Source organism: Ricinus communis, chromosome 7, assembly GCF_019578655.1.
Source record: "Ricinus communis isolate WT05 ecotype wild-type chromosome 7, ASM1957865v1, whole genome shotgun sequence".
Taxonomy (NCBI): domain Eukaryota; kingdom Viridiplantae; phylum Streptophyta; class Magnoliopsida; order Malpighiales; family Euphorbiaceae; genus Ricinus; species Ricinus communis.
The window spans coordinates 17,153,810-17,168,750 of record NC_063262.1 but is presented as its reverse complement, the minus strand read 5'-3'; the positions used below and the strand labels follow the sequence as shown (position 1 = coordinate 17,168,750).

The following is a 14,941-nucleotide window of genomic DNA, read 5'->3' as shown; positions in this document are numbered from 1 at the left end:
TCCTTATTTTGCTTTAACTATGAACATAAGTAGCTAGATCTTTTGAACCTATTGGGGTCTTTATTGTTGATGGATTGTGCTTAGTTGTTAGATTTGTAATTTCCATTCTTGTAATCTTTTTGCTATTCAGTAATAAAGTTTGATTTAGTTAATTTGAGACGTTGAATTAATTGTCTTTTGGGTTGTTTCTTGATATTGAGAAATGCTTGTTACAACTGGAAATTGAATAGTAAGAACTGGTAGTTAACACTTAGAGATAAGGTTAATTCACTTGCCGGATTAGGAATTAACAACTCTTAATAGATCTAAATCACTCTTAATGCTAATCTGTAATAATCTGATAGGAAGATATTCCATTAGGTTAGTGCAGGTTTAGGAACTTGGTGAGCTCTAGAGAGGAACCGAGTTCGATTCAGGATTTAGGCACGGGTAGCAAGATTGGTAATTTATAAAATCAACCTTAGAATACCATCACTTATGTCCCCTTTGGGTTTGCTTCTTTTGTTGCGGTTGTCTTTTGATTGTCAGTTGCTGCTTATTTCTTTATTTGCATTCATAATCATTAGTTAATTAATTTAGACTTCTCACACTCTATTTCAAACTAGATAACATAGTGAATAGTAGTAACTCTAGGTTCACCCGATCTCCAAGGATACGACCTTGATACTCACTAGTGCTAGGCTGCATCGATAGGTTCACTGCCTTAGGTGTAGGTTGCATAAGTAGCCCATCAAGGCCCCAAGAGCATGGTATGAAAGATTAAGTAAGTTCTTATTAAATAAAGGTTTCTCTAGAGAAAAAAAATAGACACCACCTTATTTGTCAAATCAAAATCAAATGATTTGCTCATTGTCCAAATTTATGTAGATAATATAGTTTTTAGATCAACTAATGTCTCTTTGTGAGCAATTTTCAAAAGACATGCAAGGTGAGTTTGAAATGAGTCTCATGGGCAAGCTCAACTTCTTCATGGAACTGTAGATCAAGCAAACAGATGAAGGCATCTTCCTTTGTCAAATAAAAAAAACCAAGGAGCTGATTAATAAATTCAAGTTAAGAGGACTTAAACCAATTGGTACACCTATAAGTACTTCAGCAAACTTGAGAATGATGAGGATGGAAAATCCATTAATATGAAACTTATAGAGGAATGATAGGATCCTTGCTATACCCAATTGCAAGCAAATCAAACATCACTTTAGTCTTTGTTTGTATGCTCAATTTCAAGCAGATCCTATGGAGTCTCATATAACTTTTGTAAAAAAAATCTTCAAATACCTAATTGGAAGCAACCTAGGTTTATCGTATCTTAAATGTGAATTCTTTGATCTTGTTGGACATAGTGACGCTGACTATACAGGTATTAGAATTGATATAAAAAGCACATCTTGCACTTGCCAATTTTTAGGTCACTGTTACATATCATGTTTCAGCAAGAAATAGACATTTGTTGCACTATCCATAGCTGAAGCAGAATACATCTCGACAGGCAATTGGGTAGCATAGATTCTATGGATGAAGCAACATTAGAAGACTATGGATAAGATATAAACAGATTCCTATTCAGTGTGACAATACAAGTGCCATTAACCTTTCAAAGAATCTTGTACAACACTCTAAAACTAAGCACATTAAAGTAAGATATCACTTTATTAGAGACCACACACAAAAAAGGAGACATCCAACTTGACTTCATTCCATCATATGAGCAATTGTTAGACATCTTAACTAAGCCTCTTAGTGAAGAGCAATTCTAGAAAAATCAAAAGAGCCCTTGGAATGGATAATCAATTCAGCTAAGTATTATTTAAATTTTCTTAGGAGTCAGTTTAAACAAGTGCTAAACGTTCTAACACTTATTCTTCATATTTAGCATTTTTTTTGTTCTCTATATAGTGTGTGATTTTGAAATTTGAAATTTAAAATTTAATTCTTTTGTTTATTTCAAAATTAATCCTCTAAAATGATTTCAAAAATTAAAAGATATTTTTGAGTCACAAAGATACAAAGAAAAAGAAAGAGGATTTTTGAATTGATGGTTGAGTGAAGGGTGGAAAGAAAACGTGGCAAGAAAGTGGGAAGAGGTCAGGTACGTGCACAGGAAAAGAGCAATGGTTACCCGAGTTCAAATTTGAAAAAGGGTTAAAACCGTTGGATAATAGAGACTCCCTTTTTCCCTATTTGAAAAATTAAAAATCCCAATATATCTCTATCTTCTTTTCTAAAATGCTACATTTTGAAATACCTTTACTTTCTCTCTCTCTCTCTCTCAAACCCAAATCACATCAGTCTCTCCGTCCGAAAACCTGAAAACTTCTTCTCTCTCTGCCCAATTGAAATCCATGGCTAGAAAAGAAAAAGAATCCAGCACATCAACCACTTCAACTAAGCAAACCAAAGTAGAGAAGAATTCTCAAGTTCGAATAGAAAAGTACAAATTAGTGCAACCTTATGTATTTGACTAGAAAGTCTTTGGATGAAGCTATAAAATTCAAAGAGTGGTTTGAATTTCAAGGATGGATCTCGTTTATACAGGCCAAAGAAAAGTACAATGAAGACCTCACATTAGAGTTTTACAGATCAATCACTAAGGTAACTGATAACTAGTGTGGGTCGGTATCAATAGGGAACCTACAAAAATCACTACAATGCTGTTAAGTAAGGTTCAGAGTTTGCTAGTAGAAGGAGCGCAGGTCACTGAGCACACCTCAGACAAGAGCATCCCTTGGTATGATAAGAAAAGATTTATCCAAGAGCTGAGAGCAAACCAACCCACTGCATATAAGGAATTCTCGACTGATTATGGCTTGCATGCTAGGAGCTTCATAAATTTATTGCCCAATGCTTTGTTCCGAGAATGGGTATTCTAGACTACGTCACCGAGCTAAATTTAAAAATTATATGGCATATAGCCAAGAAACAAAAGTTGAATCTTCCTTATCTACTATTGAATGTCATGACTAACCTGAACCCTACTAGTGGAATGCCCTATAGCATGTATTTAACCTGACTGTTCAAGCACATTGACAATCCTCTGAAGGATGGAATTGAGCTGAAAGCTAGTAATATGTTTGGTAAATTCACCATTAACAATAGTAAGTATTGTGAGAATGATGAGGTGGGTCTAATTGAAACAAAATAGGAAACCTTTGGAGGATATGGAGAAGTAAAATAGAGAAAGGCAAGATCAAAGAGACAGCTGAGCCTGGTTGATGAGGAATCAGACAACAACAATGAGGAAAATAAAGAATTAGGTGAGAGAAAACTTGTTGGGAATCTGAAGAAGAAAATAATAATGAGATGATTGACTTGAATGAGGAATTTTTTCCAGATTAGAGCAGCAAGACCTTATTATAAAAAAAAATGCTAAAAAAAGATCAAACATAAATCTGTCAAGCAGTCACTGGATATCCAAGAAGAATTAGTAGAGAAAACTAAGAGTCAAACTTCTAGCACTAGTGAGAGATTTGACGAGGAGGAAATAAAATCAGATGACTTAGAAAGAAACCCTCACTTTATTAAGAAGGAAAGAGAAGATGTAGAAAGAAAAAGCAGAGCTGAAGTAGATACTCGTGTTGTAGACCTAAGTAATCAAACAAAAGTAAGCAATCTGATGAATTTTCTCATCGTCGCTTATTACAGTATACCCTAAACACATGGAGTTATTAGATAATCGGTGTTAATTTATACATTACAATTAATAACATACAATCACATTAAAGGATGTTCGACTCTAATGGTACGAGTAGTCAAATATTATCAAGGAATAATCAAACTGTTAGAGATGAATACTATGGAATATAAATACAAATATAAGAGAAATTATAAAGCGAGTTTATAATGATAAGGTTTTCATCATATACATTCCTAAACTTTGTTCATAGTTGATGTTTGATCAAGAATTAGATATTGATTGTTGAATATTGATAAAAAAAGCTTGAGATTACCATAATGTGTTATCACTTACTTATGAGGTAAGCAATCTATTTCATAAAATTGAGGAATAGGGATTCTGAGATAGGTTTTTTTTTACAAGAACAAGTTCATTGAACATGACCCTACTGTAGTTCATATGAAATTTAATCCAAGTGTCTATGGACAATACTCTTGTGACAATTATGTAAGACATATTCCTTAGACTTGAGATAATAATATATTATCTTATATGAAGATTATTATACTTTGATACTATCTTATATTCTCCTATCCATAGAGCGCTCAAGGGATAGTCATTAGGTATAGTAAGAGTGATATGAAGATAATAAGTTATCAATAAATAATTCATTGCCCAAGATAATATGTCATGGAAACTTATCTTAATGATTCTTGATATGCTTTAACATGAAAATCCTTGGCCAATGTTGTATGAATGAAGATTATGAAAAGTGTTTCATAAATCTTATTTAAAATGTTATATCCAATTATCAAAAATAAATATGATTGGTTCATTTATAGAGTTGACACTTGTATCCATGCTCTATGTGTTGGGAATTGAAATTAAAACATAAGAAAAGGAGAAATGAAAGCAATTTAAGTGTTTTTTTAATTCCCACTAAGGATATATTGATTTAGATAGTCATAACATACAAAAACAAGCAAAAGATGGAGAATGCCTATAAAGGGTGTGCGCCGCCTATTCTAAGGAGTGCTTATTGCTTTACTGATTCGTGATTCTTTAAGAATGATTGATGCACTCTAAAGCTACTCAAATGACCAATTTCTAATGGTAATCCATACAAGCTTCAAAGCTGGAATCTCCTATGAACAATCCTTCACAAGAGAAAGAGTGGAGATGATGAGTAAATGCTAGTTCTAAGCTAGGTTGAATCTTAATTAATCTAATTAATTAAGTGTTGATGGCATTATTCTCCTTCACATATTCACCTTACTAGCCGCCCATCATACTCCATATATATACATGGGATTTAGCCTAATCTTATAACAAGCAAGGCCTTACTCACTCTTAAGTTGGGCCTTAATTAGGCTTGTTTAGATTAAGTTAACTTAATTAATACATAAGCATAGTTATAGGGCCCTTATAGCCGAATTTCATAGCCCAATATGTATTAAACTAATTAATTTTTAATTATGTCTAATGTATATAAGCTTGAGTCCAATCTTAAGCCTCATTTTAATATTAACTTTACGCTTATTTGCGTGTGACCTAAAAGGCTACTAATATGTTGGCAATGAATTATGAATTATGAACTAAACCCATTTAATTCAATGTTAATTCTCTAATTAACCTAATTCTTATTTCATAGATCAATATTGGCATCTAGCAATGCAACATGTCCATCCAAATATGGGGAAGGATTAAAGTGCTTTAATCAACCTTTACTATGAACAATCTCATAATGTAATTCAATCCTTTCATTATACTTTTATTCCAATGGAGTCATAGAGCATAAATGCAAGCGTCAACTCTATAATTGAATAAATCATATTTGTTCTTGATAATTACATATAACATCTTGAATAAGATCTATGAAACACTTTTCATAATTTTCATTGAAACAACCTTGGCCAAGGATTTCCATGTTAAAGCATATCAAGAATCATTAGGATAAGGTCCTATGACATATTACCTTGGGTAATGAATTCTTTATTGATAACTTATTATCTACATATGACTCTTAGTATACCCAATGACTATTCTTTGAGCGTTTCATGGATAGGAGAACATAAGATAGTATCAAAGTATAGTAATCATCATATAAGATAATATACTATTATCTTAAGTCTAAGGATCACGTCTTAGTCACAACGGTATTGTCTATAAACACTTGGGGTAAATTCCATATGGACTACCCATAGGGTCGTGTTCGATGAACTTATTCTTGTAACAACCCATATGCTTATCTCGAAATCCCTATTCCTCAATCTTAAGAGATAGATTGCTTACTTTGTAAGTAAGTGATAACACATTATGGTAGTCTCGAGCATTTGATCAATATCTAATTCTTGATCAAAAATCAACTATACGTATATAATGAGAACCTCATCATTATAAACTCGCTTTATAATTTCTCTTACATTTGTGTTTATATTTGCTAGTGTTCATCTCTAATGATTTGGGTTATTCCTTAATAATACCCAATTACTCATATTATTAGAGTCGAACAATGTCTGTAGTATAATTGTGTGCTATCAATTATGATGTATAAATTAATAGAAATCATCTGAAAACTCTTTGTCTTTAGGGCATACTCTAATACTATGAATCAATTGGGATAAAACTACAATGAAAGGATTGAATTACATTATAAGATTGTTCACTGTAAAGGTTAATTTAAATACTTTAACCATTCCTACACATTTGGATGGCCATGATGCATTGCTGGATGTCAATCTCATTCTATGAATATTAATTAAGTTACATTAGAGAATTAATATTGAATTAAAAGAGTTTAATTCATAATCCATATTTATTGCCAACATGTTACGAACCTTTTGAATCACACACAAATAGGCTTTAAGTCAGGATTGAAATGAGGCTTTAAGATTTGGGCTTAAGCTCATATATATTGGATCTAGTTAAAGGTTAATTAATTAAGATCTTATGGGCCTTATATAATGGGCCTGTGATGGGTTTATTATCCATGGATTAGTTCTTATTTTAACTAAATTTCATTTAGGATAACAAAGCCCAACTTAAATTAAGTTAGAGTTTTGTAGAAATCCTAAACCTTTAAGGACTTTAATTGAAGATCATATACTTAAAGGGATGAAATGGGGCAACAAGAAAGGTAATGATTTAACGTCTGTGGCACATCTAAGAAAGAAAAATATTTTTTTAGATACATAGCCTAGGTAAATCGATTACTAACATTAAATAACTCATCCCTCTTATTTGGAACTAGCATTCAATCTCAAATATCTCTTCTTAATCTCCTAAAAGTGGTTTAGTGAGATCTTTGCTTAGAAGCTTGTGTGGATCACCAAAAGAGGATGGTCATTTGAGTGGCTTTAAAGTACATCAATCATCCTTGAAGAATCAAGAATCAACAACGCAAGAAGTACTCCTTGGATTGGCTGAAAACTCCCTTCGTAAGCCTTCTCCATCTTTTGTTTATTTTGTGTGTTATGACTATCTTAATCAATGAGAATTGAAAAAAAAAATTAAATTACTTCCATTGCGCCTTTTACTTTGTTTTAATATCAGTTTCGAATAGTGGTATTAGAGCCTCTATTGATTAATTTAGTTATAATGGTTCCATAATAGTTTATTGATCATAAGCATGCAAATCTAGAATTTATATGTTGTTTTAGAGATTTTATTTGTCACCACAGCTATACTTCAAAATTCTTATTGCATATAAACTTTAAGGGATAAAACTTATGATCTGGAAGTTTTTAGAATCTTTGGATCTCATTCGATTGGGGTTTGGATGTTGAAAATCTCTGCCATGCGCATAGATAGCTTTGATATGATCAATAATATCCAATCTCTAATCAAATTTGGATGGCAAATTAATTGAAACAAAGGCATGGGTAATTGTTATAGAAATATTTCTTGAGTATTTGATGTTCAAAATTCATTCAAAGTAATTAGGAATTGGATTCTTGATGATTAACAAAACTATGCACATACTGCACATTTTAAGGATTTGGTATGTGCATATATGTATGGATTTTGATTTGATTTGATTTTATATAGAAATGAATATGATTTAGAAGATGAATAATGAATCTTTAGATTTCTGGAAATTTAAGGTTTGATCTTCATGAACACCATATATGCGCATAATATAGAAATCAAGTGTTGATTTGATGAGTTATACATAGTATGAGTTGCTTATTAGAATTTGGCACATGTGTGATTCTTGATTTAATGGCATATGCCTTTTGAGAAAGAACATCAGATTTAGATCATGCATAATATGAGTTCTTGAAGCAATTCTTGAAGGTTGATTTAAATTTGGTCATGTTCTTTACAAAGTTGTTTTGTTTCTTAATGATTTTCATGTAAATCTTGATTATCTTGAATTATTTGATGTAAAATTTGATTTTTTTGGTAATGGATCTTGATGAACTCAATTAATTTTAGAACTACTGTGATTAATTACCGTTATTAAATCCTTAAATCTTGTTAAAAAAAGGAGTGTCCTTGTTTATAGGAATTTCTAAATAAAGTATCTTAGTTGGTATGTGACTCCTTGTCTTAAGACATCCTAGTTGTCTTAGGATTATAATTACTTTTTCCAATATGATTAAGGTTGTTTTAATTAATACAAGTATTATTAATCCTTTAAGACAAGGACTTATAATTTTAGAATCCTAGTTGGACTAGGAAGTTGTCTAAATTAAGACAAGAGTTTGACTTTTGTTCTAAATTCTATATATTCTCGAAAATTACATAAATTATAAGGGAATTTTTATTTTAAATTTTATTTAATTAATATAAATTCTCATTAATTTATGTTATCCTAGGACTTATGTCATAGTATCCTAGTATGACTAGATTGTTTGTCTTAATTAAGACATAAGTTTGACTTTATGTCTTAATATTTGACTTTGAGTCCTAAAAGGACATAAAATTAAAATTAAGAATATTTTAAAAGAAATTAGTTATTAATTAAATCTGATTTTATGAAAAAGTTAAAATGATTTATTAAAATATATTTAATCATTGTCTCTAACAATTAGTTTTTCGATTGCTCTATAAATATAAGTCTCATCTACCAAAATCAATAAGGTAAAGGATTGTATTTAAACTCCAAAAATTCTCAAGAGCTGAAAGTTGCATTTATCACTCTTCATCTACTTCTTCTTTCATTCTTGAGTATTTTCATTTATTGCTTTCTAAAATCAGTTTTCCTTTCATTTATCTACACTTGATCCATATAGGAATTTTATGTACCTCTATATTGCTTTCAAAATAAATTCTTGTTAAGGTTATCAAGTGCCTAATGGTAGGACTTGTGATTTGTAGGGTGACACAGCCTCCTTGATTCAAGTTTGTGAGAGGTTTATTTGCACCTAATGAAGTGATAGATTGAGAAAAGCCTAATAATTTTTGTGGGATAATTAAAAAGGGAATATCTGGAGCTATATTAGGTGTCTTAGTGTTAGACATTATAAAGCTTGATCTCTAGCCATTAATAGAGTCAAAATAGTGGAGATAATCTTGAGGTATGATTCTCAAGGACAGGATATAGATCTTTGTACCAAACTAAGATGAACACTTGTGTTAATTTATATTTCAAGTCATATAATATCTATCTCTATAAAAACTAATACTGAGTATTATTAAACTTAATAATTACTGACTTAGACATCTAACTATCCTTTAAAGAAACACAAAATAACATTTGTATCTCATCTCTCTCAGTTATTTAAAAATACAAAGAATACAAACTACTGCAGTTAAAGTGTGAGTTGAAGTAGCTGACTTACTACTATAGGTATCTAACAAACAGCTTATTAAGCATAATTAAATACTTGTGCAGTGAGCTTTAAGCTCACAATCATCTCCTATTAAACATCACCTTACACATGACAAAATATTTGGTTTTTAACTTTCAGCCATAAATTATTGAAGAGTCCAATTCACCCCTTCCTTCGACGTCTAATCTGCACTTTCAAAAGGTTACAATGTAATGAGCACCACATAGAAGTTTGAGAAGGTCTTAAACATCAGATTGAATAGTCATAAAAGCTAAAGTCTTTTATTATAACTCGGTAAATAAGAAATAATGGCTTTTGGCCATTTCAGAAATATCACATTTGAATTCATAATTATTAACATGGAAAAATAAATCTAGTTCAGCTTGCCAAGATTACTAAATGATAAATGACCAAGGCGACGATGCCGTAACCATACCCAGGCTTTTTGGCTTGGACTCCTTAAGCACTATTGACTTGCCCAACTAAATGAGTTGCTCTAACTTTGAAATCAAGATAGTACAACCTTCCTCATTTAACACCATAGCGAAGAATCCTCTGTATTGCAATGGCCTAGAATAAACAACAATTTGGCCAAAAAGTTACAGTATAACTCAAGGCACATGTAATTTAGCTAACAGATAAACGGTTAGAGGAAAGAGATGGAACAACAAGTACAGTATCAAGAATGAGATATTTAGACACAGATATTGATCCTTCATGAGTGGCAGAACCAACTCCTTCATTAGCGGTCAGTATGGTTTGTTTGGTTGATGGACAAATATTAGTAAAATTGTGAGAATTGTTTATCAAATGATTAGTTGCACTTGTGTCAATAATCCATATATTATTCGTAGTAAGATGTGTACTAGACATACCAAAGTTCTTATCAAGAATACATGGGCAGTCGGAGTATGAGAAAGAAAAGAATCATCATTTTCTATTGTAGGAACAACAACTTGAGTGATTTTCTTTTGAGATTTATTTTGAAAGTTAGTGGGATTGAAGTGCCCATAGTTTGTTATTGGTTATAATCCTTGTATACATAAAGTAACATGATTCAGGATCAAGAGGTGGATTTTTTCATAAAATCTCACTTCGAGCATGATTAAATTCAGAGTCAAGACTAGGTAGAAAAAATATGGGCTCGAAGATGGCTCATGTTTTTATACAGAGATACAACTCCATCAACATTATCCGATTGGGCTATAATACGAGCATCAATATTCTAAAATATGCCAACAAGTTCGTTGTGGTATGTCACTACAACTAATCATTTTTATTGACGATGAATGAACGACGATTCAATTCAAATAATTGTGTTTCATCTGAGCCATAATAAACGTCTTTGAGATAACATCACATAACTCATTAGTTGTTTGAATAAATCGCTGCATCAAGGCTAGACTCATCAAGTTAATAATCAAACTCTTGACTCGATTGTTATCGATTAGCAAAGCTTCTAATTCCTTCTCTCCAATTCGAGGCTTTTGTGCAACATCAGTGAGAAAACCATATTTGTTAAGAGCACTAATGCACATTTTCATTAGTTGTGACTATAATGTATAGTTCGTACCATCTAAGATGATTCCAGTAGGAAGTAAAATATTGTCTTGTATGGTTTAAACAATAACTTGAGATTCAGATGAGGTAATGGAAGTATTTTTAGTCATGATTCTAGATTGTTTGGAGTTTTGTGGTGATTAGTTTTTATGTTGGTATGCTCTGACAAAAAGTAAGATCATACAAAATATTTAAATAAATAATGTTTTCAGTACATTACTTATGATGGGATACATGGTTATTATAGAGTACAAGATAATAATTCATTTTTAATTTTATGCAGATTTAATAACTCCACAATTTACTTTCTAAGAATATATAATAATCATCTCTAATTTATTGGGTTTAATTAACAGGAAAATCACAGGAAAGAGTTAGCACTAATGGTTTAAAGTAGAAAAGAGGCAGAAATTGAGGCTCTATTTTTCCATGGATATGATTTTCTCGGAAAGTACATAGCAAAGAAAATTGTGCAAGCCAACTACATCTAGTAGCTGCGCAAGTTCAAGAGATAGAAAGTATCATGTAGCAATTACATGTCATTGAGAAAAGAAGAAAATTCATCATTGGAAAAATGGAGACATCAAGATGGAAACATATATGATCTTTTTTGTTGAATTAGGCCTTAATGCTCCAACTACTAGGTTTTCATCAATGTAATTAGTTATATTGTTAGACCAGGCAAAGTTCCTATTCCTGAAGAAGACAGTATATTACAGGAGTCCACAGCTTATAATGCATACAAGAATTCTTTTTCAATAGAATAATAGAAGAAAAATAATAATGCAGTTGAGCCATTCACTGATCTACATTCCATGATTAGGTGACCAGTTAAGAGCAAACATTCCAATTGCTGGCCCTGATATGCCATTAATCTTCCAAGTCATTGATGCAGTGGTAGCGAGAAAAGAAGAGTATTTTGTTCAATTGCAGAATGATAAAATTTCAAGAACGATTCATACAAATATTTTCATCATCCATGCAATGATCTTAACAAAACTGTTGTGATTATTATGTGATGCATTCATCCAATAATATAATAGACCCCCTCAATAAATTTTGCACGGCCTAGTGACACAAATGGAGCAAAATAGTCTGTTCATAATGAATCATGCAAGTAAATTTGATTATAAACTGGCTCAACTGTAAATCCCCGAGTGATACAAGCAGCTGAATGCATGACCACCTGCATGTGAGGCCCTTTTCTCCCTGAGAACTTACAACTCCCTTTTAACATATAGACATCGATCGCTAAAAGCTGTGCTTTATAAAAAAAAATAAAGAAAAAAAAAAGGAAATTTTTTGAGACCAGATATGGGTCCATATACCGTAATTTTTCATGCCCTTTACTGTTGTTTATATTTTTAATTTTTTAATTTTTATAAAAAGACTGAAACAATAACTATATAACAAGCCAAGCAAAAATAAATTATGAACTTAAAATATAATGGATGCCATGATTCTAGGTGATCTTTTTGACTGACGCCTACATGAATCTTGAATGATTTCCTTACTCATGCCAACACTATTTAAAATGAAAAAATATTTAAGAATTATAAAAATCATAAAATAAGCTATTTTTAAGAAAATAACTAATTTTACAAAAATACTGATGTTTATCGAATGTCAACAATTATAGAAAATTAAAACAAAATTATGGGTAATGTAAACTGTTTCATCTTAAATTTATAATGACATAAATTTTGTATGAAAAATAACTTGGTGAATATTTTTAAAATATTTGAGACTTGGTAGCTCCGTGAGCAAATTCATAAATGGATACTTCCTTGTTTAAAAAAAAAAAAAATAAAGTTCAATTACCATAAGGAAATTTCTTTTAGATTTTAGACTGAACTGTAGATAGTCAATCTTCTTTAAGATTTGACTGGAATTCAAACCACATACAGTGGCTATAGGATGTCTTAAGACTTTGACGCTCATACTTTAAAGAAATTAAACCTCCTTGTTTATCTTTCTAGTCATTCCTATTATTATTCAATTGCTCCAAATCATCCCATTTCCCATTATATCTTGTTTTGGGCCCTCAGTCATTAAATATTGACATAAATCCATATTGGATGGTTGAGAATTGCCATATTTGATTTAAATATGCGTCATGAATGAATTTGTAGCATAAATGGAAGTGTGAATGTGTTGATCAGCTAAGGAGCACTTGACCTCTGGATTACAGACATAGAGATGGTTAGAACCGTGTGTGTGGACAAAAATGGATTGAAGAAAGGTGCATGGAGTCAAGAAGAAGACGATAAGTTAAGATCTCACGTTCTTAATTATGGTCACAGAAATTGGCGTAAACTACCTAGATTTGCTGGTAGGAGAACTTTTCTAATGTTCAAGGCATATTTAGACCATTGCGTTATACATTTTTCATGCATCTGTATACTGTATTCCTTAAAAAATTATACTTTTATGACTAAAAGGATGAAATAGCTTCATAGATAATGGCACTTAAATTCGTCTGAACTTTGTTTAATTAGGTTATAATCAATTTTACAGGCCTGTCAAGGTGTGGCAAAAGCTGCAGACTACGGTGGATGAACTACCTCTGCCCGGAGGTAAAACGTGGAAACTTCTCTAAAGAAGAGGACGATTTGATCATTCGGATGCACCAAGAACTTGGGAATAAGTACATGAACTTCTCTTAGCTAAATATTTCCTAGAAATTTACAGTAACTACCTTGTATGGTAAAAAAGTCACTGTTGACCGTTAATGAAGTTACGTATCATGAACGTGAACTTTTCTCTGCAGATGGTCCAAAATCGCCACGAAGTTACCCGGAAGAACAGACAACGAAATAAAGAACCACTGGCATACGCAGTTAAAGAAGAGAGAGAAGCACTCAGAGAGCACATCTGAGTTGATGGAAAATCAACCTAATAAGACTCCACAAAGTGTAATCACTGTCCCAAGCGAAAACTTGCAACCTGAAAGAGCTGTTTCCTATAATGCTCCCTTCCGTCCAATAATCTTGGAGAGCTCTCCTTTGCCGCATGAAGGTAGTCAAAATTCCTTGTTCTGGGGTGGCATCAATCGGGTTTCAGAAGATTGTACTCTCACTTCAATGGACATATTTGAGGACTCAGGTCAAGATTTCTGGACTCAACCATTTGTAGCAGACAAAGACGGTGACTACAAGGGAGATGGCTATTATTCGTTCTATCATTCGAGTAATGATGATAATATGGATTTGATCACCCAAGTGATTGAAGATCTACCAGAAATTTAGTTCAGATTTAGACACACAGACATATATATATATATATAGATAGGGTGAGATATTCATTTCCCTAGCTAATTGTAAATAGGACTTGAATATACATATATAATAAATGAGCTTAATTATGTAAGCCTAGAACAGAAGTTACGGATACCTGTTGTATTAGAATAAGAGTTTTTTTTTTTTTTAAAGAAGTATTAGAATAAGAGTTAAAAGGATATATTTACATAAAAGTTCTTAGTTAAAAGGATATTATATTCCATACCATGCTGCTATTATTTTGATCATTAGTAGTATTTATCATATGATTCACGGAAATTTTGAATGAATTCTGCTGTTATAAAATAAAGATTCATACAAAAAAACTATAATAATAATTTGAAAAACTTATTAATCTAATAGAATTTTCAACATTTAAGAGTTGTATAGTGTTCTTATACTAATAATTTTAATGGAAAAAGATTTTAAATGCCAAAATTATTTCAGTATTTTACAATTTTACAATTTAAATTTTATATGAATGAAAGCTAATCTTATGACAGTAGAACTGTCATATTTTTTTAATTCTTTTTTTATTCTACTTAAATTATATATCATAATTAAAATTATCTTACTCAATCATTTCCGATTCTAAAAAATAATTTCTTAAATAAATTATTCATTGGAAATTATTATATATTTGATTAAATAATAAATGATTTATTTTCTAATGAAAATTAATTTATTATGTTAAAATATAGCATATTAATTAT

At 31.2% G+C, this 14,941-nt stretch overlaps 1 protein-coding gene across 1 annotated transcript; it reads left to right on the top strand.

Annotated features, from left to right (window-relative positions):
- The first annotated feature begins 13,118 nt into the window (after positions 1-13,118).
- LOC8287585 (transcription factor MYB15) lies at positions 13,119-14,516 on the top strand. Its single transcript, XM_015715559.2, has 3 exons — positions 13,119-13,282; positions 13,468-13,597; positions 13,721-14,516. Exons 1-3 carry the CDS (start codon positions 13,150-13,152, stop codon positions 14,196-14,198), a joined length of 741 nt encoding a protein of 246 aa, XP_015571045.2. The 5' UTR covers positions 13,119-13,149; the 3' UTR covers positions 14,199-14,516.
- Positions 14,517-14,941: the final 425 nt, after the last annotated feature.

Excerpts from the sequence above, each read along its gene's own strand:
- LOC8287585 (XM_015715559.2), top strand. The coding sequence starts at position 13,150 with ATGGTTAGAACCGTGTGTGTGGACAAAAATGGATTGAAGAAAGGTGCA. Across the intron at positions 13,283-13,467 it reads TAAACTACCTAGATTTGCTG|GCCTGTCAAGGTGTGGCAAA; the intron begins GTAGGAGAACTT and ends TCAATTTTACAG. Across the intron at positions 13,598-13,720 it reads CACCAAGAACTTGGGAATAA|ATGGTCCAAAATCGCCACGA; the intron begins GTACATGAACTT and ends TTTTCTCTGCAG.